Source organism: Phoenix dactylifera, chromosome 14, assembly GCF_009389715.1.
Source record: "Phoenix dactylifera cultivar Barhee BC4 chromosome 14, palm_55x_up_171113_PBpolish2nd_filt_p, whole genome shotgun sequence".
Taxonomy (NCBI): domain Eukaryota; kingdom Viridiplantae; phylum Streptophyta; class Magnoliopsida; order Arecales; family Arecaceae; genus Phoenix; species Phoenix dactylifera.
This window is the reverse complement of record NC_052405.1, coordinates 3,955,126-3,976,138: the sequence shown is the minus strand read 5'-3', so window position 1 is coordinate 3,976,138 and position 21,013 is coordinate 3,955,126. Positions and strand designations below refer to the sequence as shown.

The 21,013-nt window shown below is 39.7% G+C and overlaps 1 protein-coding gene across 19 annotated transcripts; it reads left to right on the top strand.

Moving 5' to 3' along the window:
* The first annotated feature begins 1,914 nt into the window (after nucleotides 1-1,914).
* LOC103718328 (splicing factor-like protein 1) lies at nucleotides 1,915-15,679 on the top strand. Of its 19 annotated transcripts, none has more exons than XR_005514720.1 (4): nucleotides 1,915-5,291; nucleotides 5,436-5,488; nucleotides 9,399-9,483; nucleotides 13,920-14,178. XR_005514720.1 is itself a non-coding variant. In XM_026808951.2 (2 exons), the coding sequence occupies exon 1, from the start codon at nucleotides 2,044-2,046 to the stop codon at nucleotides 4,306-4,308; it is 2,265 nt and encodes a 754-aa protein (XP_026664752.2). In that variant the 5' UTR covers nucleotides 1,915-2,043; the 3' UTR covers nucleotides 4,309-4,344; nucleotides 13,920-15,679. The 19 variants fall into 19 exon arrangements, 1 of the variants encoding a protein (XP_026664752.2); XR_005514722.1 differs by lacking the exon at nucleotides 5,436-5,488 and adding an exon at nucleotides 5,385-5,435; XR_005514716.1 differs by having other exon boundaries at nucleotides 5,385-5,488.
* Nucleotides 15,680-21,013: the final 5,334 nt, after the last annotated feature.

The following is a 21,013-nucleotide window of genomic DNA, read 5'->3' as shown; positions in this document are numbered from 1 at the left end:
ATTTTGGAACAAATCTCCACTTGCACCAACAACAGGATAAAAAAGAAAAGAAAATTGTTGGAGCAATTGTAAAATATACAATTTTTCTCTTTAAAGCACGCGCGAGAGAGAGAGAGAGAGAGAGAGAGAGAGAGAGAGAGAGAGGAAGGCAATGGTAGGTAGATTTTGGGCACCTCTATACCATCTATTGAGTATTAATAAGTAGTTAATTTTACCTAGGATGCGTTGATCATCTCAAGTTAATTTTTTATTATTATTATTATTATTATTATTATTATTATTATTATTATTATTATTATTATTTTGATAATGAGGAGGCCAAAGTTCTCAAGAACGAGAAGATATACAACTGCTTTTATTAGCAATTGCAAAGAGAACAAAAGAGAAATAGGTGAAGCTGAATGAAAGGGTAGTACGTCCCTGGCTTTTTAGCAGGCATGGTTAACTGGAAGAATAGCAGACAAGAATGAATATATTCACTGTGGGAGATACTTTGCTGATCTACCGTAGACGAATCGACTTTTCTAGGCAACCTAGAGCTCCATCATAGCCCTACAAGATTTATTAACTTCTGAAGAGGCAGCATACCGGAATGTCATTATGAAAAATCCAGCACTGGTTTTAGCATCACAAATATATCTATTGTCCGAAGTTCAGCTTTGACAACCTTAAGGCCGGCTGGAGATGAGCTAGACAGGCTAGTTGAAGTGTAGAAGGTGGTTCTCTTTTGGGCGTGGACTGTAAAAAGTTTGTTTGCTGGAGAGTTTCTGCCGAAGGACCTTTCGATGCCCAAATTAGAATAGAGAGACCACAGTATAGAAGGAAGAGAATCTCAACAGAGTATTGTCTCTATGAATAATGTTGCGTGTGTACCTTAGATCCCTTAGGCTTTTCTTTTATATAGGAGAGCTCATTTTGACATTACCTGGCCTAACGTGGCGTGCAATGATAGTCAGATAACCACCGAATACGGCCAAAACGTGGGTGCCGGTCCACATAGGCGGCGGGCAGCTGGTGGGGCGTAGGCCATGGTGCTGCTACAACTGTGGACTGCCAGAGTTGTCAGTTGTTGGGACTGACGGCCCTTGCCGACACGTATTGATTATTCTCCTCGGCTAATGGCTCCTCCTTGGTCGGAACTGAAGGTGCTCACCTCGGCTAGTCAGTTGCTCGGCTAGGGCCAAGATTGTTCTTCTTGGCTTCGTCTAAGGTCAAGGGGCAAATTTGGCCCGAAGTTGAGATGTTCAATATTTCTCCCAACAAGATTCATCGAAGTTTACCTTAATTGTACCATAGAAAAAGAACATCTAATCCATTAAAAATGGAAAAAAAAAAAGATACCAGGGTATCTAAGTGTCATGAGCATAAGACTAAGGTGATAACTATAGGACTTGACATATTTTTGGCCAAGTATCCTCCCTTCCTTTTTTTTTTTTTTTTTTTGCTTTTTCTAAAAAACATTAAAATAAAAATTTGAATAGGAAAGTAGAGTAGGCCGGGCTCAAGTATGCCCACATCGGATCCAACCATTTACAATCCTAGTTATAAAGTTTTTGCTCGCAGTCATACCCTTTTGGCTAGCTAGAAATTTTAGGATGGTTCATGCTCAAGTGCGATGGTTATAAAGGTCTCCCTTCTTCTTTTTCTTTTTTTAATGAAATTAACAAAGGAAAAAACAGCTACTATGATTATTACAACGGTCAATATTATTTTAGCGGGATCCTCTCTATCACAAACTAACAATCCAATGTTCATTGCATAGCGTAGGGTAAAGCTCGCACGTGTGGAGTCAGGTCATGCGAAGTAAAGATCTTTTGTTACTCGTCAGTCGATCAGATCACAACCGTCCATCTTCTCCCAACATTTCAACCCTGTGCCCCGTCTCTCTCTCTATATATCACTCGGACCCTCGCGTCTTGAGTCGATCGCGCCCGACCTCGATACTCATCACCGACCGAAGGTTCTCGACGCGCCCCTTCTGCTGCTCTCTGCTCTGCTTTTCCGTTCTCCTCCAGGGTTAGTCTCTCTCTCCCTCTCTCTTCAATGGAGGAATCCGCTCATTTCCAAACCCTAACCTCTTACCCCCAAACCCTTGATCCCCCCAATCCGTCGCCCCAAACCCTAGATCCCCCTCCTTCTTCCGAAACCCTCGACTACTGCGACCACTTCCCCCCTCCCCCTTCCCCTGAAAACCCACCTCCTAACCCCCCGCCCGACCAAGCCGACGGCCAGACGCCCGCCGCTGCGGCCGAGAGGCCGCCGGTCTCCGAGAACGGCCTGGTCGCCGTGACCCACAGTGGCACCGACAAGGATGTGTCCGGCGGGGAGGAGGAGATCAACAGCCGCCGCCGCCGCCGTCGCAGTCGCTGGGACCCTCCGGTGTCCGGCGACAGCGCTGGCGATGGGTCTTCTGGTGGCCGGAAGCGGAAGACCCGATGGGCCGATGAGGAGCCCAAGCCGGTCGTCCAGCTCCCTGACTTCATGAAGGAGTTCGCCGCCGACCTCGACCCCGAAGTCCAGGCGCTCAACTTAAGGCTTCTTGAAATCAACCGGCTTCTTCAATCCGGCATGCCCCTCGACGACCGGCCAGAGGGCGCCCGCTCCCCCTCCCCGGAGCCAATCTACGACAACATGGGTATCAGGATCAATACTCGGGAGTATCGAGCAAGGGAGCGGCTGACGAAGGAGCGGCAGGAAATCATCTCCCAGCTCATCCGCCGGAACCCAGCGTTCAAGCCCCCGGCCGACTACCGCCCTCCCAAGCTCCAGAAGAAGCTCTACATCCCCATGAAAGAGTATCCAGGCTACAATTTCATTGGCCTTATCATCGGGCCCAGGGGCAACACCCAGAAGAGGATGGAGAAGGAGACTGGCGCCAAGATTGTGATCCGGGGCAAAGGGTCTGTCAAAGAAGGGAGATCGCAGCAGAAGAGGGATCTGAAGCCGGATCCCTCGGAAAATGAGGACTTGCACGTGCTGGTTGAGGCTGACACTCAGGAGTCTTTGGATGGTGCTGCTGCAATGGTGGAGAAGCTCTTAACGCCGGTCGATGAAGTATTGAATGAACACAAGAGGCAGCAGCTGAGAGAGCTCGCCGCACTTAATGGAACCATCAGAGATGACGAGTTTTGTAGGCTGTGTGGCGAGCCCGGGCACCGACAGTACGCCTGCCCTGCTCGAACTACCACCTTTAAGAGCGATGTCCAGTGTAAGATCTGTGGCGACGGAGGGCATCCCACAATTGATTGCCCCATGAAAGGATCGGGGAAGAAGATGGACGATGAGTACCAGAACTTCTTGGCCGAGCTTGGTGGAACAGCTCCAGAGTCTCTAACTAAGCAGAGCTCGGTATTGGCTATTGGTTCAGGCTCTTCTGGGAGCAATCCACCTTCGGCTAGTGGTAGTGGTGCTGGGGGCACTGCAGGCACTGGAGCGACCAATTGGATCAAGAAGGAATACGATGAGACAAACTTGTATATAGGATATCTGCCGCCTACTCTTGATGATGATGGACTGATCAGACTGTTCTCTTCATTCGGGGATATTGTGATGGCTAAGGTTATCAAGGATAGGACCACTGGGCTGAGCAAAGGTTATGGCTTTGTGAAGTATGCAGATGTTTCTATGGCTAATGCTGCTATTGCTGCTATGAATGGATATCATCTAGAAGGCAGAGTTATAGCTGTAAGAGTAGCAGGGAAGCCTCCTCAGCCGGCTGTGCCCCCCGGTCCTCCTGCTCCTGTGGCACCTACATATCCTTCTCAACAGTATATGGCTGGTGGGCCTCTCGCAAACCCTCCACCACCACCTGGTAGCTATGCACCAGTTCCATGGGGCCCCCCAGTCCCCCCACCATATGCTCCATATCCTCCACCACCAGGTTCAAGCATGTACACCCCTGTTCAAGGCCAGTCTGTGCCGCCTTATGGCGTGCAGTACCCTCCTCCGACACAGACTGTTCCTCCTGGCACTGCAACTTCAAGTGAATCAATGCAGAATTATCCTCCTGGTGTGCAATCACAGAGCACTACCGCACCAGTCCAGCCGGTGCAGAACAATGCCTACAGTGGTACTGTTGCTCCAAGTGTTCCTCCAATGTATCCGCCTCCTCCTCCTTTTGGGTATGCACCTTATTACCCTGCAGTTCCACCACCAGTACAGCCTCCGACTGTTGATCCCACTCAGAGCATTGCAAATGCACCATGGGTCTCCAATCCACCAGTGCCTCAGCCTGCTTCAACTGCAGAACAACCAGGAACTATGGGTGCTGACACGGAGTATGAGAAGTTCATGTCAGAGATGAAGTGATGTTGACTATCATGCGTTTTGCATCTGCACTGAAAGGTAAGGCTTCATCTTGCTGCTACTTGCTCTTTCTTAGATATCATAGCGAGGTCATGATTAATTGCAAAGATTGATTATGTGACATTACTAAATTTTGGTCAGCCTATGTCTTTGTAAGACTTATGGATTTCGTAAACTCAAGTGGACTCATGAAGAACATAAACTGGGCAAAAACCATGCTGCATATGAAGTGTTTCATAAGTGTATGTTCTTGATTGTAATAGCATTCGACATTTTTGTTTTCTTATTGAACAGGAGATATTTCAGCCAAGTCTGTCTGGAAACAGCTGTGCCGTGCTTCCATTTGCTTCATTTTCTTTTCATGGCCTAATACTTGCCCTGTCTAGCACTTTTTTTTATTTGGTTGCATTCATGTTTTGGCATTTCTTAACTTGGATGCTGGTGATTATTACATTTTTTGGCAGGCTTGAGGTTTCTTGGAGCTATTGTCAACCTGATTTATTTCCTCTTGCTCATCTAGTTGGAAGTTTGGGACTCACATCTTTAACCTTGCTGTACTCTTATGACCATTGCAGAGACTGCGGGCTCAAAAAAACTGATCGTTTTCAAAGTGGCAAATTTATGTACTTGATACATCTGTTGCTTGACAGTTACAATTTTTCTGTGGTTTTGGATTTCTTTCTCATGCAGAGGGCTTTTCTGCAACCAGTGCGCCAAGATACTAGTCTTCTCCCTGTCTGCTCTCATCTGGAACTTCTTTTGGGGCTGTTTACTAGTTATTTCATGATGTTTCTTATATGAGACCTGTTATATGACTTTTGTTCTCTGGCTGATTATCTAGTTCTCTAACTGCTTAATATTTCATTATTGTCAATGTTGCTACCATCTTATTGTGCTATTCTATACATTTTTGATTGCGATGGATGCTTGGTGATGTTTCTGGCCATCACTCTTTGGAGCAACCCTTGTGGTTATACTGTTATCAGGTTGGGTAAATATTCATTTTCTCAGCAACTCTTATGTTTTTCCTTTTTTTCTTTATTAATTTAGACTGCCTAGAGTTGTTTCCCAGTTTATAGGTGAGAGCTGGGAGGATATGCTGCAAAAATTGATAATCACTAGCTCATCAGGTACTGCCTGGAATGCAGATGGAAATTGGGGCATGGCTGAAAAATTTTCACTTGTATGATTTTTTTTTCCTTTGTTCATTTTGATATTCTAACCAAGTTATGCAGCATGGGTGATATCTGTCAACCTTTGTGGTTACATTGCCTTTGTGGTTACATTGCCTTTTGAGCATAAACAACAGGATTACAGAAATTTTCTTTGGTCATTGCTTTATTGGTGTCGCTGTATCAGCATGCCAGTTCTTCTATCCTTTGACAAAATTTTATTCACACAAGCCCCATAGCACTACTGGCTTCCTTTTCCCAAAAAAATTCTGATTTATCATATTATTCACTGTAATTTGTTAGTTGAAGTGATTGTTGCAAGTGCAATAGGACTTGATGCAATCTCAGAAATGGAGAATGTATATAACTGAACTGCTCTAGCTGGGTCATGACAGAGTGGAGTTATTGGTAAGTTACAGATAGTACTGCCAGAGGGCAACGAAATTCACCACAGGTATGTGTTGAAGAGAGAGTTAAAGCTAAGTAGGCAGGAACAAGTTATGTGCCATTGGGCAAAAACAGCTCAATACCTTGGTATTATGTTATTTGGGTTTCTTCAAGTCTTAGATAGGTCAAGCTGTTTAGGCAGATTTTGAAGTCCTATGAGTGTATTGCGGTTCAGGGGAGAAGGGGAATTCCTTAGGAACAACAATCTCAAACTGTAAACTAATCTCTTACGATGTGTGCTCTTCTCAGTGTTAAACATATAAAATTGGAAATATTTTAATTCTCATAATCTGTGCAAATGTCATTATAATAAGAAAAACTAGGAATTTTTGAACCATATAATTATGGAGATTCAATTTTATAGCATACTTTGAATCATTGAACTAAACATCCAACCTTTTCTTTTCTAAAAAATATCTTTTATTTTTCTTTTCTTTTATTTATTTATTTATTTATTTTTTTTGAGGGGGGGCGGAGATGAAGTAAAAAAATCATAACAACATGGAAGGCAATCCAATCTAAATTATAACGTAGTATTTCTTGGATCAATCAGTTATTTTTGTTCCGACTGAAACTCAACTATGTTAATTCATCAGATTTACGCTATTTCTCGCTAAAGGAATTGAGAGCAAGCATAAAATATGCTGCATGGGACAACATCCCTTCATTTAAATATCAAACATGTCTAAAATATCTCTTAGGTGGTGTTTTGTATGGGTGATGACCCCAAGATCAACGGTGATGGGGGTGGAAGTGACAAGATTTCCGGGTTGCATCCTAGTGATTTTACGTGGCAAAGATCCCGAGTCAACCTCACTCCTAAAATCACCACCCAACTCAGTGATGTTAAACCCATCTTGGAGGACATGTTTTTAGGTGTTGTTGATTTGGGCTGAAATTTGGGGACAAACGTGCCCCTCGGTCCAGGAGGAAAAATTGTTTCAAAAAATGCCGGTCTCTGGAAAAAAGTCCTAGCTGAGAAGGGGTTGATAATTCCATAAAAAAAAATTCTAGTTGAGAAGGTTGGATAATCCCCTAGAGTTATCTTGACAGGTTTTAATTAACTTTTAGTCTTGTTGATTTGGTTTGGAATAACATGTTTTGATAATTTGATTTATATTCATGTGTGTTTTCCTAGGATTTATTTGAGACTTCTGTTTAATAGTTGCAAAATATATGGAATATATTGAGGTGGTTTTGATTTTACCTACCAAGTAGGTTAATCGTGGATACATAGGGATCTTTAATTACTGGAACATAACATACCAAACACAATACTCGGGATGAGGATCACCATAGTGATCTCATTTTGGTCACCAAGAGCCACCTTAATCTATTCTTGCCCTTCCCTAGAACATGCACAAATGAAGAGAGAAAAGCCTATAAGTTTTCAAACTTGACGAAAATTGGTGAGTGCTGGAATTTACATGTTTACAACCATCCATCACAAACCCAGATACTACAATATTTGCCTAATGTTCCTTTTTGTTTAGTCTTCAACCATGTTATTATAGTCAACAGCGAATGACTAAGGGCTTGCTTGGCATGGCTTTTATTTCTTGTTTTTTTAGGTTTAAAGACAATTATAAAAACCAAGTCAAAAAACTTATCTTGGTATTATTGTTTTTATTTTCTATTTTTCAAAAGTTTTTTTTATTATTTCTAGAAAAATGAAAGGAAGAAATCCGTACTTTTAATGTTCTCAAAAACAAGAAACTCATTTATTTTACTATTTTACTATAACTATTGTTACTGTCTCCGCCTCTGCTACCACGGTGCCATGTTCACCATCATTTCTGCCTTTGTCACCATCATCGTTGCCATTACTGCTTTTGTCTTGTAGCCCGCACTGACGCCACAAGCATTGCAACCATTGCTGCTATCACCTCCGCCCCATTAGTACTACCATAGCCATGTCTCTGCCATAACATCACCATTACAACTGCTGTCACCACTATTATCACCACTATTGCTCCCACCATCAACATTGTAGTTGCCTTTGTTGCCACTACTATTGTCTCTGCAACCACACCATATTTATGTTTTTGAAAGTATTTGACCATACATACCATGTTATCAGAAATGGTATTTATTTTTTTGTTTCTGAAAATAGAAAATTGGCAGTGATGCCAAACTGGCACCTAAAACTATCTTTTTTCTGTTTTCTAGAAATCAAGGTCCGCCGTACCGGTACCGATCGGCGTATCGGTGGCGGCCCGGACCGATTCCGTACCGGTCCGAACCGGTCTCATACCGGTGCTCCAACAATAAACTATCGGTACCGGATTTCACGCTGATTCGAGACCATGCTAGAAACTATTTGGTTGGCTAAAGATGTGGAAACATCGAAAAAGAATGTGAAGTGGAACTATAAATTAGATGCATTTATTTTGAAGATCAAACTTAGAAAACCTTAAACTCTTTTTTCCCTGTTTTCTTTCTTTCTTTCTTTCCTAGGAAGAGATAGATATATAAGTGGGGACTTTGAAGTTCCTTTTTCTACGGGCTTTAGAGACAAGTTTAGGCATTTTGTAAATGTTCAAGTTTGAATTAAATGGCATAGCTATTCTTTCTGGATTAAGAAAGTGTGAGGACCCATGCGGGCGTGTTTAGTTCCACATCAGTTATTTGCCTGGCAAATCTTGGGTATTTATACAGGATCAAGGAACTCAGAAAAATATCTTTCGGTTAGCTTTTTAGGTGAGGTCCTGAGTTGTGATAAATGGTATTAGAGTGGATTCGGCCCATGCCTTTTATGGACTGGGAGACATTGCAGCATGAGAATAATTGAGCTGACCACAAGTTGATCGTGATGTTTGTGATTGAATTTGGATTCTTAGCCTAGCGAGGATGCCAAGGCTTAAACGGGGGGAGTATGTGAAGATCCGTACGAGCATGTGTTTAGTTTCACATCGGTTATTCGCTGGGCAGATCTTGCGTACTTATATAAGACTAAAGAACTCAAAAAATACCTTCTGGCTAGCCTTTTTAGGTGAGGTCTTGGGTTGTGATAGAGAGCATACATTGGAAGTGCAAAGTCCAGAAGACTCAAAAGACTTGATTGTGTTCAATGGTAGGCAAGGAAATAGGTTTGAGGAAGAAACTGCTATTAGAGAAGGGAAGTGGCCATTGTGGGGGGAGAGCAGTGTTCGTATATGGGTTTTGTTTATTTACTTGTATGGCTGATTTTTATGTATTCTTATTATTCAAGTTTTGTTATAAGATTCAAATGGCTTTTTGCAATCAAAAATTAATAGATAAAACCTTTTCAATGGTAAATACTTTTGTTTTATAACATATGTTTTATTTGTGGAATTAAATTAAAAAAAAACATATTTGATATCCACTTCAGTGTTCTTCTCTTGTCACATGTCAGATTCTTAGGTTTTCACTTCATATTACTTACAACCATGTGCTTTCCCATTGTTGTACTCCTTAGCATTATCTTATATCTTTTTGGCATAATACTTTCAGCTATGTGCTTTGCCAGTGGATCCATTGTACTTCTGATGGTATCACAAACTTGTGAGAAGTGACGTATAACTTCATTGAAATGGTGGTTAGTTTTTCCTATTATTTGCATTTATTGGCATAAGCTTGCCTTAGCAGTTGAATTACACATTATAGTATCTTTTCTTATTTTGGGGTGATAACACATTATAGTATCATAGTTGTCACTTCATATAAGACTGTTGATGTTTGCTAAGTTGTGCGTAAAAATATTCAGTATATTACTTTTCAACCGCAGTATTTGGAAGTAGAATAATTACCATTCATCATAAATTGATTTGAATAAAGTGTAGAAGTGCAACACTAATATTGAAGAGATTTGTACTATATGAGCTGGGAAGTTTTATTTACAATGTTTAGATACATGGTTTCCATATTCATCAAACTGAGTTCTGATCTTTTAGAGTTTTGGCCATTGTGATGGTCTGAAATATAGTTTCTCTAGTTCTGGCAAAAGAGTACTAAAAGCCCAGAACATATCTAGAAGCAAAAAGAAATTGTTGGAGTTGAAGAAAAACAAGTCAACAAACAAATTTTGCATCAATTTATGGCATATGTTATTGATTGCGACTTCAGGATGTTGAGTTGCAATGTTTTTGCTTTGCAACCTTTTAAAAATATATATATAATTTTAAGATGTTATATGTTGCATTGTTTCAACATACAACATTATTTTCGCATGATAATCTTCATGTCTATCATATTTGTGCGGTTATGAATGTTAGAAAATATGCTTATTCCCTAAAAGCCAAATAGGAGGTTGTTAATGATTTTATTTGGTCATAAGAAAACTGATGGAATATGAAAAGAAAAATTTATTTTTCTATTTCTTTTGTTTGCCACACATCCTCCGACTTTGTGGAAGGATAAAATTGCCCCTACATTTCAGATAAGTTGAACTTTCATTCTACACCATGGATCATGGTATGCCATACCGGCCCGTACCGGCCGGTACGAACCGGTCCAAGCTGGGACCGGTACCGGATCAGCGTGGGATCCGGTATCGGGAGCTTTTTATTGAAAAACTGGCCAGTACGACTGTCGTACCGGTACAGAACCGGTACGGAACCGGTATGTACCGGTCCGGGCTGCCACCGGTACGTACTGGTCTGGGCCACCACCGGTACGCAGACCGGTACTGGTACAGCGGACCTTGCTTTGGATAATATATTTGGTTGCCTGGAAGTGACTTGAAGCGAGTTTCAACTAGGTTAAAAAATGTTAAAGTGACTTTAGCTAGTGGTGCCCTGTAGTCACTTTGGTGAGGTGGATGCCCACCTACTCACTTATGGCAAGCAAAAAATGCTTTGACTTATGTACTTTCAAATATTTTTTGTTGAAAATAATGAATTAGTTTCCCCAGATAGTGAGAATGAAACAGTCCTTTTCAAGGAAAAGATATTGTTCCCTTTTTTGACTTTTTTCCTTACAATTAAATTTTCTTTTTTAATAACATTGTCACTGTTTCCATATGTTCTCAGTCAAAGCTCCCATATCTAAGCTTGAAGTTGGGAAAATGCTTCCCACTTTAAGGAAATCAAGAAATAGAAAATCAGTTCATATTGCCCATGTATATAAATTTAGTTGGCCATGCGTCAGTTTCAGATGAAACTCCAAAAGTGACTCAATATTTCTAGCTTTAGCCAAAGCTGAAATGCCTCGCTTTTGGTTTTGGAGTTGTTTGTGAAACTTATATTTGAAGGGGATGATTTGTTGGATTTCTAAGTGAATGTGCAATGCGCCCTGCCTCTTTAAGGAACTGAAGAATTAAATGTTCTTTGATGCACTTCAAAAACATAATATCAAACTCTGTAGCCAAGCCACTGATATGCATATCCTTGTATAAGCTGTGAAGGCGCAAGACGATATTTATTATTACTTTATAATTAAAATAGGAAAAATCACTTTATCAATGAATGGCTCATTCACTTCCACACATATTTCCATTTATTTTATATTCTTGACAAATTGTTTTGGGAAAAAAATTGTTCCATCATAGTTGAGGCTTGCCTTGCCTCATGCCTCTGGGTGAGGCTTCCAGAAATGCTAAGTATCAGGTGTGAGGCTCTGTAAAATGAGGTATTTGACGTCAAGAGACTGAACAAAGGAGATACATATCGTGCCATAAATTCCATCATATATGGGAGGTGTACATGTTATGGTTTTTTATTTTTTTTTCACTTGCGCTGCCAACAGAAACTATTCATGTCATATATTTCATTTGCATATACTCAGTTTCAAAATTTAAGTTTGGTAGGACTAGGAAATGCATTAATTTTTTGGGTACAATAAGAAATGCATTAATTACCAATCTTTGTTCACATCTGATATGTGTAATTCTGATTATATTTTGTGATTATAAGTACAAAAAATGATGCCTATGCATTTAACACTGTCTATTTGTCGTGTTAGTTTTTTTACATTTATAAATCTTTAAGGAAAATTTATGAGTCCTTTTACTTGGTTCATTGAGAGGTCAAAATCTCTTGCCTTTCCAAATGATTCATATTTCAATTAACAGATCTTTTTACATGGACAACATTGTTAGCGGAAGAACTTGCAAGTCAAATTTAGCTATGGGGATTATTTGAGTAATTTGAATCTTTTAAATTGTATTTATGCTTGACTGGAAGCATGTCTAGTTGAGTCACTTTGGTCAAGTCAAGAGTTTTTCGGTTGTTTTCTTTGGCTTTACTCTGTCTAGGAGATGAATTTGGTATCTAAATTAACTCGTCTTCTTTCCTCTTTCTCTAGGAGATGAATTTAGTATCTAAATTAACTCGTCTTCTTTCCTCTTTCTCGAAATTCTTTTCAGTCACAAGGTAGATACCCCTACTAGGCAATTATAATTCTAGGTGCTGTGGCATGGCCTGGTGGCCCTTTAAAGTTTAACTGACACCCATTTTTAGGGCATTTTTATTAAGCTAAGAATCTATTCTAGAATTCTATTATTTCCTTTCATTTTCATCAAGCCTTGGTGACTTGAAGTTGTGCTTTATAGCTGTTTCATATTAAAAGGAAAATGCTTGGATGATAAGGTAGGTTAGGAGTACTATATAGATATTTGACCCTATATTATGGAGGATATGCCTAGCAGTATTTCTGTGTCTGACAGGTTTGTTTAATTTTTGTCCATGTTTATTTGTAGGACAACACTGGGACATCCACACAATTCTGTATATATTTCTTATGCCTCTATGTCAATGACTTGTATTTGTCTCCATTGACATTTCTTTATATTTTTACTATATTATACTTTTGAACAGGATAACATATGCAACTTCTACTCTTAGTGGATCTCATGAACAGTCAGCACTAAGCCTGTGTCTAAGATGAACTTGCTATTTAATAATATAATGTGAGTCTGAAGATGATACAATTTAGTGTTAAATGCTAGATTGATGGGAAAAATATGGTAGATGAGGGCCTAGTTTTTAGAACTGACACAGAGTGCATCTTCCAATCAAAAAAAGAACACTTACACTGTATGGGTTGCATTTTTCACGGAGTTCGAGAAATATAAGGTTTTAGTAGATATTGATGACCTAAAGATATTGTGATGCATTCGCTATCATTATTTTGGATTTGTCATACATGAAAATTAACAAACAAAATAATTTTATGTATCCAAGATGGATGAATGTAGATGTGCCCCTGGGGTGCTATCTGGTTGATGCATAAGGCAAAGGCGCAAAGGAGTGTAGAAGGTTATCTTGTATATATTTTGATGTGGGGCGATGTACAAGTCTCAAACTAAAGGATTAATTTGTCGTTTATGTTGGTCAGGCAGGTGCTATGATAGTGCCTCAACAGTATATTCCATTGCATGTGTGCTAGTTGTGCCAGCATATGCCAAGCATTGGCCTGGCACAGCACATCAGCATAAGGCACTTGATTCTAAGGATTGTATTATTGTGTGTTAGCCTGTCACAGCCATGATATCTACTGTGTGTTTGATGCTAGTGCTTGGCATAGTTGGCATGCGTGGAGCCAATATACCAGGTCCTGCATTTGTATCAACTATATTTTATATTTAATGTATTTGTTTACTTTTCAAAGTAAAAGAAGACTTCTGTGGATGTCAAAACTAGGGAGATTATGTTGAAGTATGAGTTCATCAGAGGAATTATAGCATTTGCAACGAGAATGAGATGGTGACTTGCAATGACTAAAGATACAGTCTTTGCTAGAAATGATTAGTCAATAATTGGGAATTCAGTAAAGCTAATTGGAGATAAGTAGGGATTGGGCATGGCAATTATGTCATTAAATGTTCGTTCTTTGTGCCTGCTTGCTGTTCTTCATTTTATTTATTTTTTTGTTTAACATTTGTCTGGGAGAGTTTTATTTTCGTTTTTTTTTGTTTTGAGTATTTCGGGGTTTGTGTTTGTTTTCTTAGTACATGTAATAGAATTATGAATGAATGCTGCAAATATTTTCTTAAAATTGCCTTTGGCTCTGATGTCCATTGTCACATGATTGTAGGGATTTGCCTTCGGCCATCAATTGCTGCCTGTTAGGAGATTTTCAATACCTCATATCAAAGTCAAAGAGGAAAGTGTTTAATTGTGCATGCTGCATATAGTTTATCTATTGAACACACTGATTTTGTCAGCCCTTAGCTAAAAGTTGATTAATGCTATCTTAGATACCTTTGAGTTATTTTTTTTCTGAAATAATATTTAGTTATTTATTTTGATTGAATTGCTACATGAAGACATTTTGATGGCCAGTTCCAGCTTTAGTGAGGATTGCAAATTTGTTACTCGTTTGTTAACATCATTGGAAAATCACTCTCGGTTTTTTGCTGTAAGTTAAATGGTGGCAGTGAATACAAGATCAGATAATCAGCTGGAATTTACAGATCATGGTTCATGCCAGTGCCCTCATAGTGATTAGAAACTTTGGATTGACATTAAAATAGCATCTTAAATGACACCAACTCTATTATCAGTGTCAAATCTAAGGTAGTGGACATGGTGAGGGATCTGATAGAATAGGTTGATATGCCCACTTGTCGAGATTGATGAGGTTTAGATACTCTGTTGGCACATCCAAGTGATCACCGTCTTGGAAATTGGATTACCCTTTCAGACACCTGTTCTTTGTTAGGAGAACCTCGGAGGCCGGCTGCTTGTGCTTAGCTGCTCCTGCCTGAGCCCCTTCAATTGAACTTGCTGCTGCTTGGGAGGGTACAAGGCTGTCCTGTGAGGTAGGCGAACCTCAGACCCTCCCAGGCAGCAGCCAGTTCAATTCAAGGGGCCAGTATCAATTAGTTATATTTGATTATGAAACTTGCACCAGCTTGTTGAAGTGAACTGTTGACTCACCTTGATGACACCGGCAGCTTGAAGTGCCAAGGCCTCCCAGTAATAAGGTTTTCATTTGGATTGTATCAGCATTTAGCACCTCCTGGTGTAAAGTATGAATCATGGTCCTATTATGTCGGCTGGTATAAATCAATAAAATCTAAGATCTTGGCTTGTAACCAGTATTTTTCAATCACATTTTCGCCTTTTTAAAATATCGTTTAACTAATAGATCTTGAAATCACTTTTTGAAATGGAGTTTTTGATTCTGGATTTATCTTTTTGCTAGAGATTTCGGTATCTCGATATCAATATATCGGACGCAAAATCAGTACTTGTTGATTTCTTCTAAATTTTTACGCCTGCTATATCACTTGAGATAAACTGAGATCTAGGTTTAGCTTGGTCTTGGCCATGGGTAGAGATAACTGATATTGAGATATATAAGCCTGATATACTAATGATTCGGTGAGTTTAGACCATATTGGCTCTGTGATAGTGGTTAGATAGGATGATTGCTTTCTTTGCCGCGGACAGGATGGCTTGCATTGGTATCCATTAATTGCATGTCTGCACCCACGCCTGCCTAGCGAAGCTACAGTGCAGCATGAAATGATCCATGTCTTAAGGAATCCTTAAACAGGAATTGCAAAGATCCAAGTCATTGCGAATAACATGCCCACTCTCTGATCAGGGTTTTGCAAGGCAATTTTCCCATGAAAGCTTTTCCGACAGTCTCTGTGCTCTCCTCGACCCAGAGGTCTGCCGGATGCAAATGAAGGATGCAAGAGATTTAGATGAATGTTCCCCACGAATTCTTTTGTAAGCATCCTCAGCCATAACTTTTAGTAGAATCATTATTGCTGCCCTTTGATATAGATTTGGAATTATAAATATGAGAATAGAGAAAGAATGAGAGTGATTTTTTTATTTTTGGCATTTTGAGTTGTTACTTACTTGGGCTGGTCCTCTTTCAATCTGAGCTTCTAACTTTTTGGGCTGAGTTTCGGTCAGGAGCCCTATAACCTGGGCTGAGCCCGCGACCACCTATAGCCCAGCTTAACCCACCCAATGTGCATCTCAAGTAGGACGGGCTGTCATGAATAAACAAGCTTTAAAAGATGAGCAACTACCGTGTCGTCCCTAACAGCATTCATATTCAAGGATGTAGGCCAGTGTGATGAAGGAATAGTTGTAAGACGGATCATAAACAGATCTTATTGATTTGTCCCCCTCAAAAAAAAACATTCATTTGAAATCATTTTGGATGTTAGTATTTGCCTGACGAAAACTTCGCCATATTGGCAAGGACCCCACTCTGTTGGGCTGGAAGAAACGCAAGATTATTCTTAAACAAAAGTTCTTTAGCTAATCCGGTGGCGAGGAAAGCTCTGCACCTTTTTCTCGGACTTCTAAATTTTATGTAATGATCGTGAACTGCCGGGCTTTGCAAGGATTGCTGGAAAATTTCATTCCTTTTGCCGTAATGCGGAAATGGAAAGCTAACTTGGTACTCTACAGATCTCTATCAAGGCTTGATTAAAGTCATGATGAAGTGCTTTACCAATCCCTTCTGAGCCAGGTTTGGCTATTGCTCTGAAACTGCCACCAATTTCTTTATATCTGGATCGAAGAGTTTCAGTTTCAGTCAGTTCTTGCATCAGCTTCAACATCAAGTTCCAGCGCCAGTTTCAGCAACTTTCTCAGTTTTAATGTCCTCTTTTGGGTTGGGTTCTGTTTTGTAGGGTGTTGTAATTATATGATTACATCCACCTCTCTTATAAGAGCTGAACACTACTTTGTACATTCTCATCTCTCTCCCTTAATAAATTTCTGGGCGGCACTTTGCTTCCCTTTGCATCAAAAGAAAAATGGTGCAAACCATCCAGCACCCATTAAAACGATATTTCAACTGCATGGTCTAACTTCCTCGGTCTCAAAGCTTGAATGCCCCAACAACGGCTTTAGATATTGTAATTCTCTCCCAAGCTACCAAGTACAGCTTTCTTCGTCTAGATGGCTAGCCATGTTGAAAAACTTCCAAGAATCACTACAGGTTTCCAATCTTAAAGGCTGTCTGGATGATTGGGCCAAAAATCATATTGAATTCATGGGTTAGACCAGTACAACCGCCAAAATTATAGTTAGGCTAGGCTTAAGGATAACTTTGGAGTGAGCCGGCTGGGCTCTCCTATGGATAAAAAAAAAGACTTCAACCCCTTAAAGGTATCAGTATGTTCGACATCAAGCAAATGGGAAGGGGGAGAGCACAAATTGCAGGAGTATAACCTTGCCACGCCACAAATCTAGAATATAACATGGCCATGTTACTGAAAGGTACAATCCATGATAATACGAAGTCAACAATTATAATCTCAAATAAAAATAAAAGAACTAAATCTATTATCTATTAAATAATTAAATAAATGTTGGTATAGAGCTTAAATCCAAATTTAAATATCAAAATTCAAAACCTTAAAATTCAGAAAGTCATCAACTATTCTACTATAGATTCATAGTCAATTAAAGAACTAAAATTCTACTACAAAATCACCAAGCTTGCTAGCACGAACTTCAAGCCTAAACTCTTATTCATTTATAGTGACCTTATTTCTCTTTAAAAAAAAAATGAGTTACACAGCTCAACAAATAAATCTTGCACTATCTTACTAGATCAAGCATAAGTTTTCATAAATCAATGCATCATTTAAAAAAAATAATTACCGTTACACAATGGCATATTTAAGTGTAACAATATCATAAAACAAGGCATAAATTAACCATTCTTTTTTATATGCATAAATCGTGCAAATTTCATAAATGAGGTCATAAGTCCTTTGTTATTTTGCCACATCATAATTCATAATGATTCTCTTGGATTGAATGCTAAAATCACTTTATACCTGTGACAATGTCGTAATCAATATCATGCCAACTATTATAACCCACTGGTGGAGCTATATGCCAAGCTACTATAACCCATTGGCAAGGTCGTGTGTCAAGCTATTATCACTTGGCGATGGCTGTTTGCCAAGCTACTGTAACCCATAAACGAGGGTCGTACACAGTTATCTCAGATCCCATAATCATAGTTCTTAAATCATATTTTCATAATATATATATATATATATATCATAAATAAATAAATAAGTTGAAAGATATTAAATGGTTTTATAGAGCTCATAAATTATCAATAGTGAAACAATCATACAATTAATCTTTTTATAACAAAAATGCAAATTTCATAAACATGGAGTTCATAGTTCATAAACAAGCTGTTAATATTGAAATATCAATGAAACCATATTTTTTATGACCATACATGATTTGCATAATATCATATGCTCGATTCTTAATTGAGAGAACATAGAATCATCAATGCTGCATATTATTTTATATTTTATGAAATTTTAAGCAACAAATAATTCAAAAATAAGTAAGAATTCTCAGGGTTACTTATCTGTTTTTGTTTTGAATCTTCAAAGTTTAACTATGCAAACTAGTTAAACCTATTCAAAGCTATTAAAATCCATCATCAATAACTCTGAAACCCAAGAGAGCTGAGAACGAGTTAAAAGTTGGTAAAACGATCCAATTTGAGATACTGTAAGGTGTATAGCTACATACCTGAACTAGAGTTGAGAAAGACAATCAGGCGACGGGGCCTGCCTATCTGGTTGGCCCAAACAAGATGAACTCAATCTGTCAAAATTAGCTATGATTTAGGTGACTCAATAAAGGTCAATAGTAATCGAATTCTAGAGATACTCGATGAAGGCCGAGGTAATGGACTGGTATGCCACCCTAATACCCGGACAGTTTAGGGCTTTCTTATTGGGGTCAACTTGAATCTATAGTAAAGAAAGATAGAGAAAAAGAGAGACAAATAAGAGAGAGAGAGAAGCTTTGTCTCTCCTAGAAAAGGAAGGGGAAGTCGGGGTCATTGGGGATAGTGCTAAAGGGCATGGTGGCACCTGGAGGCGGTGCATAGTCAGCGATGGTGACAAATCGACGAGAAATTAAGAAAAAAAAAAGCCAAGAAAACAAGGAAACATGGGGTTTTCTTCGTTTTTGGTCATTGGCCGTTCATCGGCGTCCATGACGTCGCCGTGGAGGGTTGTAAGGAGGCCAAGACAAAGGTTCGGTGTCCAGAGGTGGTAGCGTCGGTTGCCAAAAAAAGGAGAAACAGATTGAAAAAATGGGATGTAAACAGGGCCCTTTCTTGGTCAATTTCTAGCCAATTTGTCAACAGGAAGGAGAATCGGGCTTAGATTGGGATCCAACGGCATCTCTAGATTGATTTTTTGGCGGGCACAGTGACCCAAGGTGGACGGCACTCAAGAAGTAGTAAGAGGAGAAAAGAGGCGATGACAGTCAATGATAAGAGGCTAAAAAAGGGGTTGGGGTCCTTTATATAGAGCAGGGACTAGGGTTCCCTAGTCTCCGACAGAGTCCGAGGCAGAGGAGGACTTCTCCCACTCTCTGTGCTCAAGCCGAGCTCTCCCTATTTGGAACTTGCAATGGCCCTTTGGGCCGTTCTAGGCCAGTTGGTAGATCGGGCCTAGTTGGGTTCTAGGCCAAATCCTTTCACTTCCAACTAAGTATTCTAGATTGCAACTTCTCAAAAGAGGTCGAAGATCATGAAAACCCACTCTGCCAGTGTCATGGATTCACAACCCAAAAGTTTGAACTTTAGAAAGAGGACTAGACGAAGCTAATAAACCCATGCGGCATGTCGCACCCCTTTATTAATCGATGTGGGACTAGGACAATCTCTCCCATCCAACCTCGTGACGCCATTGTCATTGTTGGCTCCTACTCAAGAGGGGGGCTCACCTATGACTCGAGTTCTATTGGACCCTACTAAGTCTTTCTCGACCCTGACAGCACTGATACCATTTGTTATATAATCATAACACAAAATCTAAGCTGTTGAGAGAAGGATCAGCCCAGGTTAACAAATTTGTATGGCACTTTTTATTAGTCTATTTAGTACTAACAAAAGGCACTCAAAGATTACTCCATATATCATTCTCAATATGACCCCCGAACTACTTCTGATCCTTCTTTCTACATCCACAAGAATAAAGAGACTAAATTTGTCAACCTTGATGATCGTTTCCTATCAACTTGAGTGTCGAGGATCACATAGTTTGTTAATATGGTATTGGAGCTCAGATTTATGGAGATTACACATCCAAAACATTGTCATCCCTTTTCCTATCAGCTTAAGTTTTGAGTCTTTTGGGCAGTTAATAGGATAAAGGATTTTTCCATACTCACAGCTTGTCCAAGATAAGGCTGGTTGGCTTCATGCTTAGAGAAATTAAGCAACATGCTTTGACTAAATTCTTCCAATACCTAGTGAGTCTTAGCAGTGCTTGATTAGGGGATGCTGGTCAGAATGATCTTTATTGGTGCATGCCCACTAATTTATTTGAGGACTCACTCCAAAGCCCACTTCAAGGAGCTAAACCTTTATTTATTTATTTGATTAGTCACTAATTTATTTGACTAATTTATTCGAAATGTGTGATTTTAGTAGAATGCTTTTATTATAGTTTTGATCAATATTATTTTAAATAATACTCAAAAGGACTAATTGTATAAAAAAAGGATCGAGATTGCTCATAGATATTTTTTCCAGTTGCGTCAGATAGACACAGGCATAGATTTGGACATCTATATATTTTTTTCTGTGCCAGTTAGAATGCAGCTAGAATAAAGGAGGGCAATATTCAAGGAATTTCAAGAATTTTTGCATCAAAATGAGCTTGCAGCGAGCTTCGACTATTAGGGGTGCAAACAAGCCAAGCCGAGCCAAGTACCAGACCGCTCGAGCTCGAATTGAGCTCGGCTCGAACCCTATCCTAGCTCAACAGCACTAGTCCAAGTTTGGAATGATCCAAGCCCACTCAGGTCAAGCTTTCCCTGCAAACCAACCCTGGTTGAGCTTTGAATATTTTGCCCCTAGATTTGATCTCAGCCTTAGTATACTTATTAGAAAGAATTCCCAATTTCAGCAGGTTGCTGTGGCCCTGTGAGAGAGCAGGCACAATGCCAGCTTAGATGCACCCAGTCCTTCGACCACTCTTTTATGGAGAACTGTTACACCTCCCCTAATAATACACAATAAATGGCTGCATTGAGTTACCCTTTGAGCTGTAGTTATCTGACCCCAGTAGCAGTAAATGCAGTGCTTTCAATATGCAGTTACGTTGCCTGGCAGAGTGGTGGGTTGGTGGTTGATATGTTTTGTTGAGGATGTTT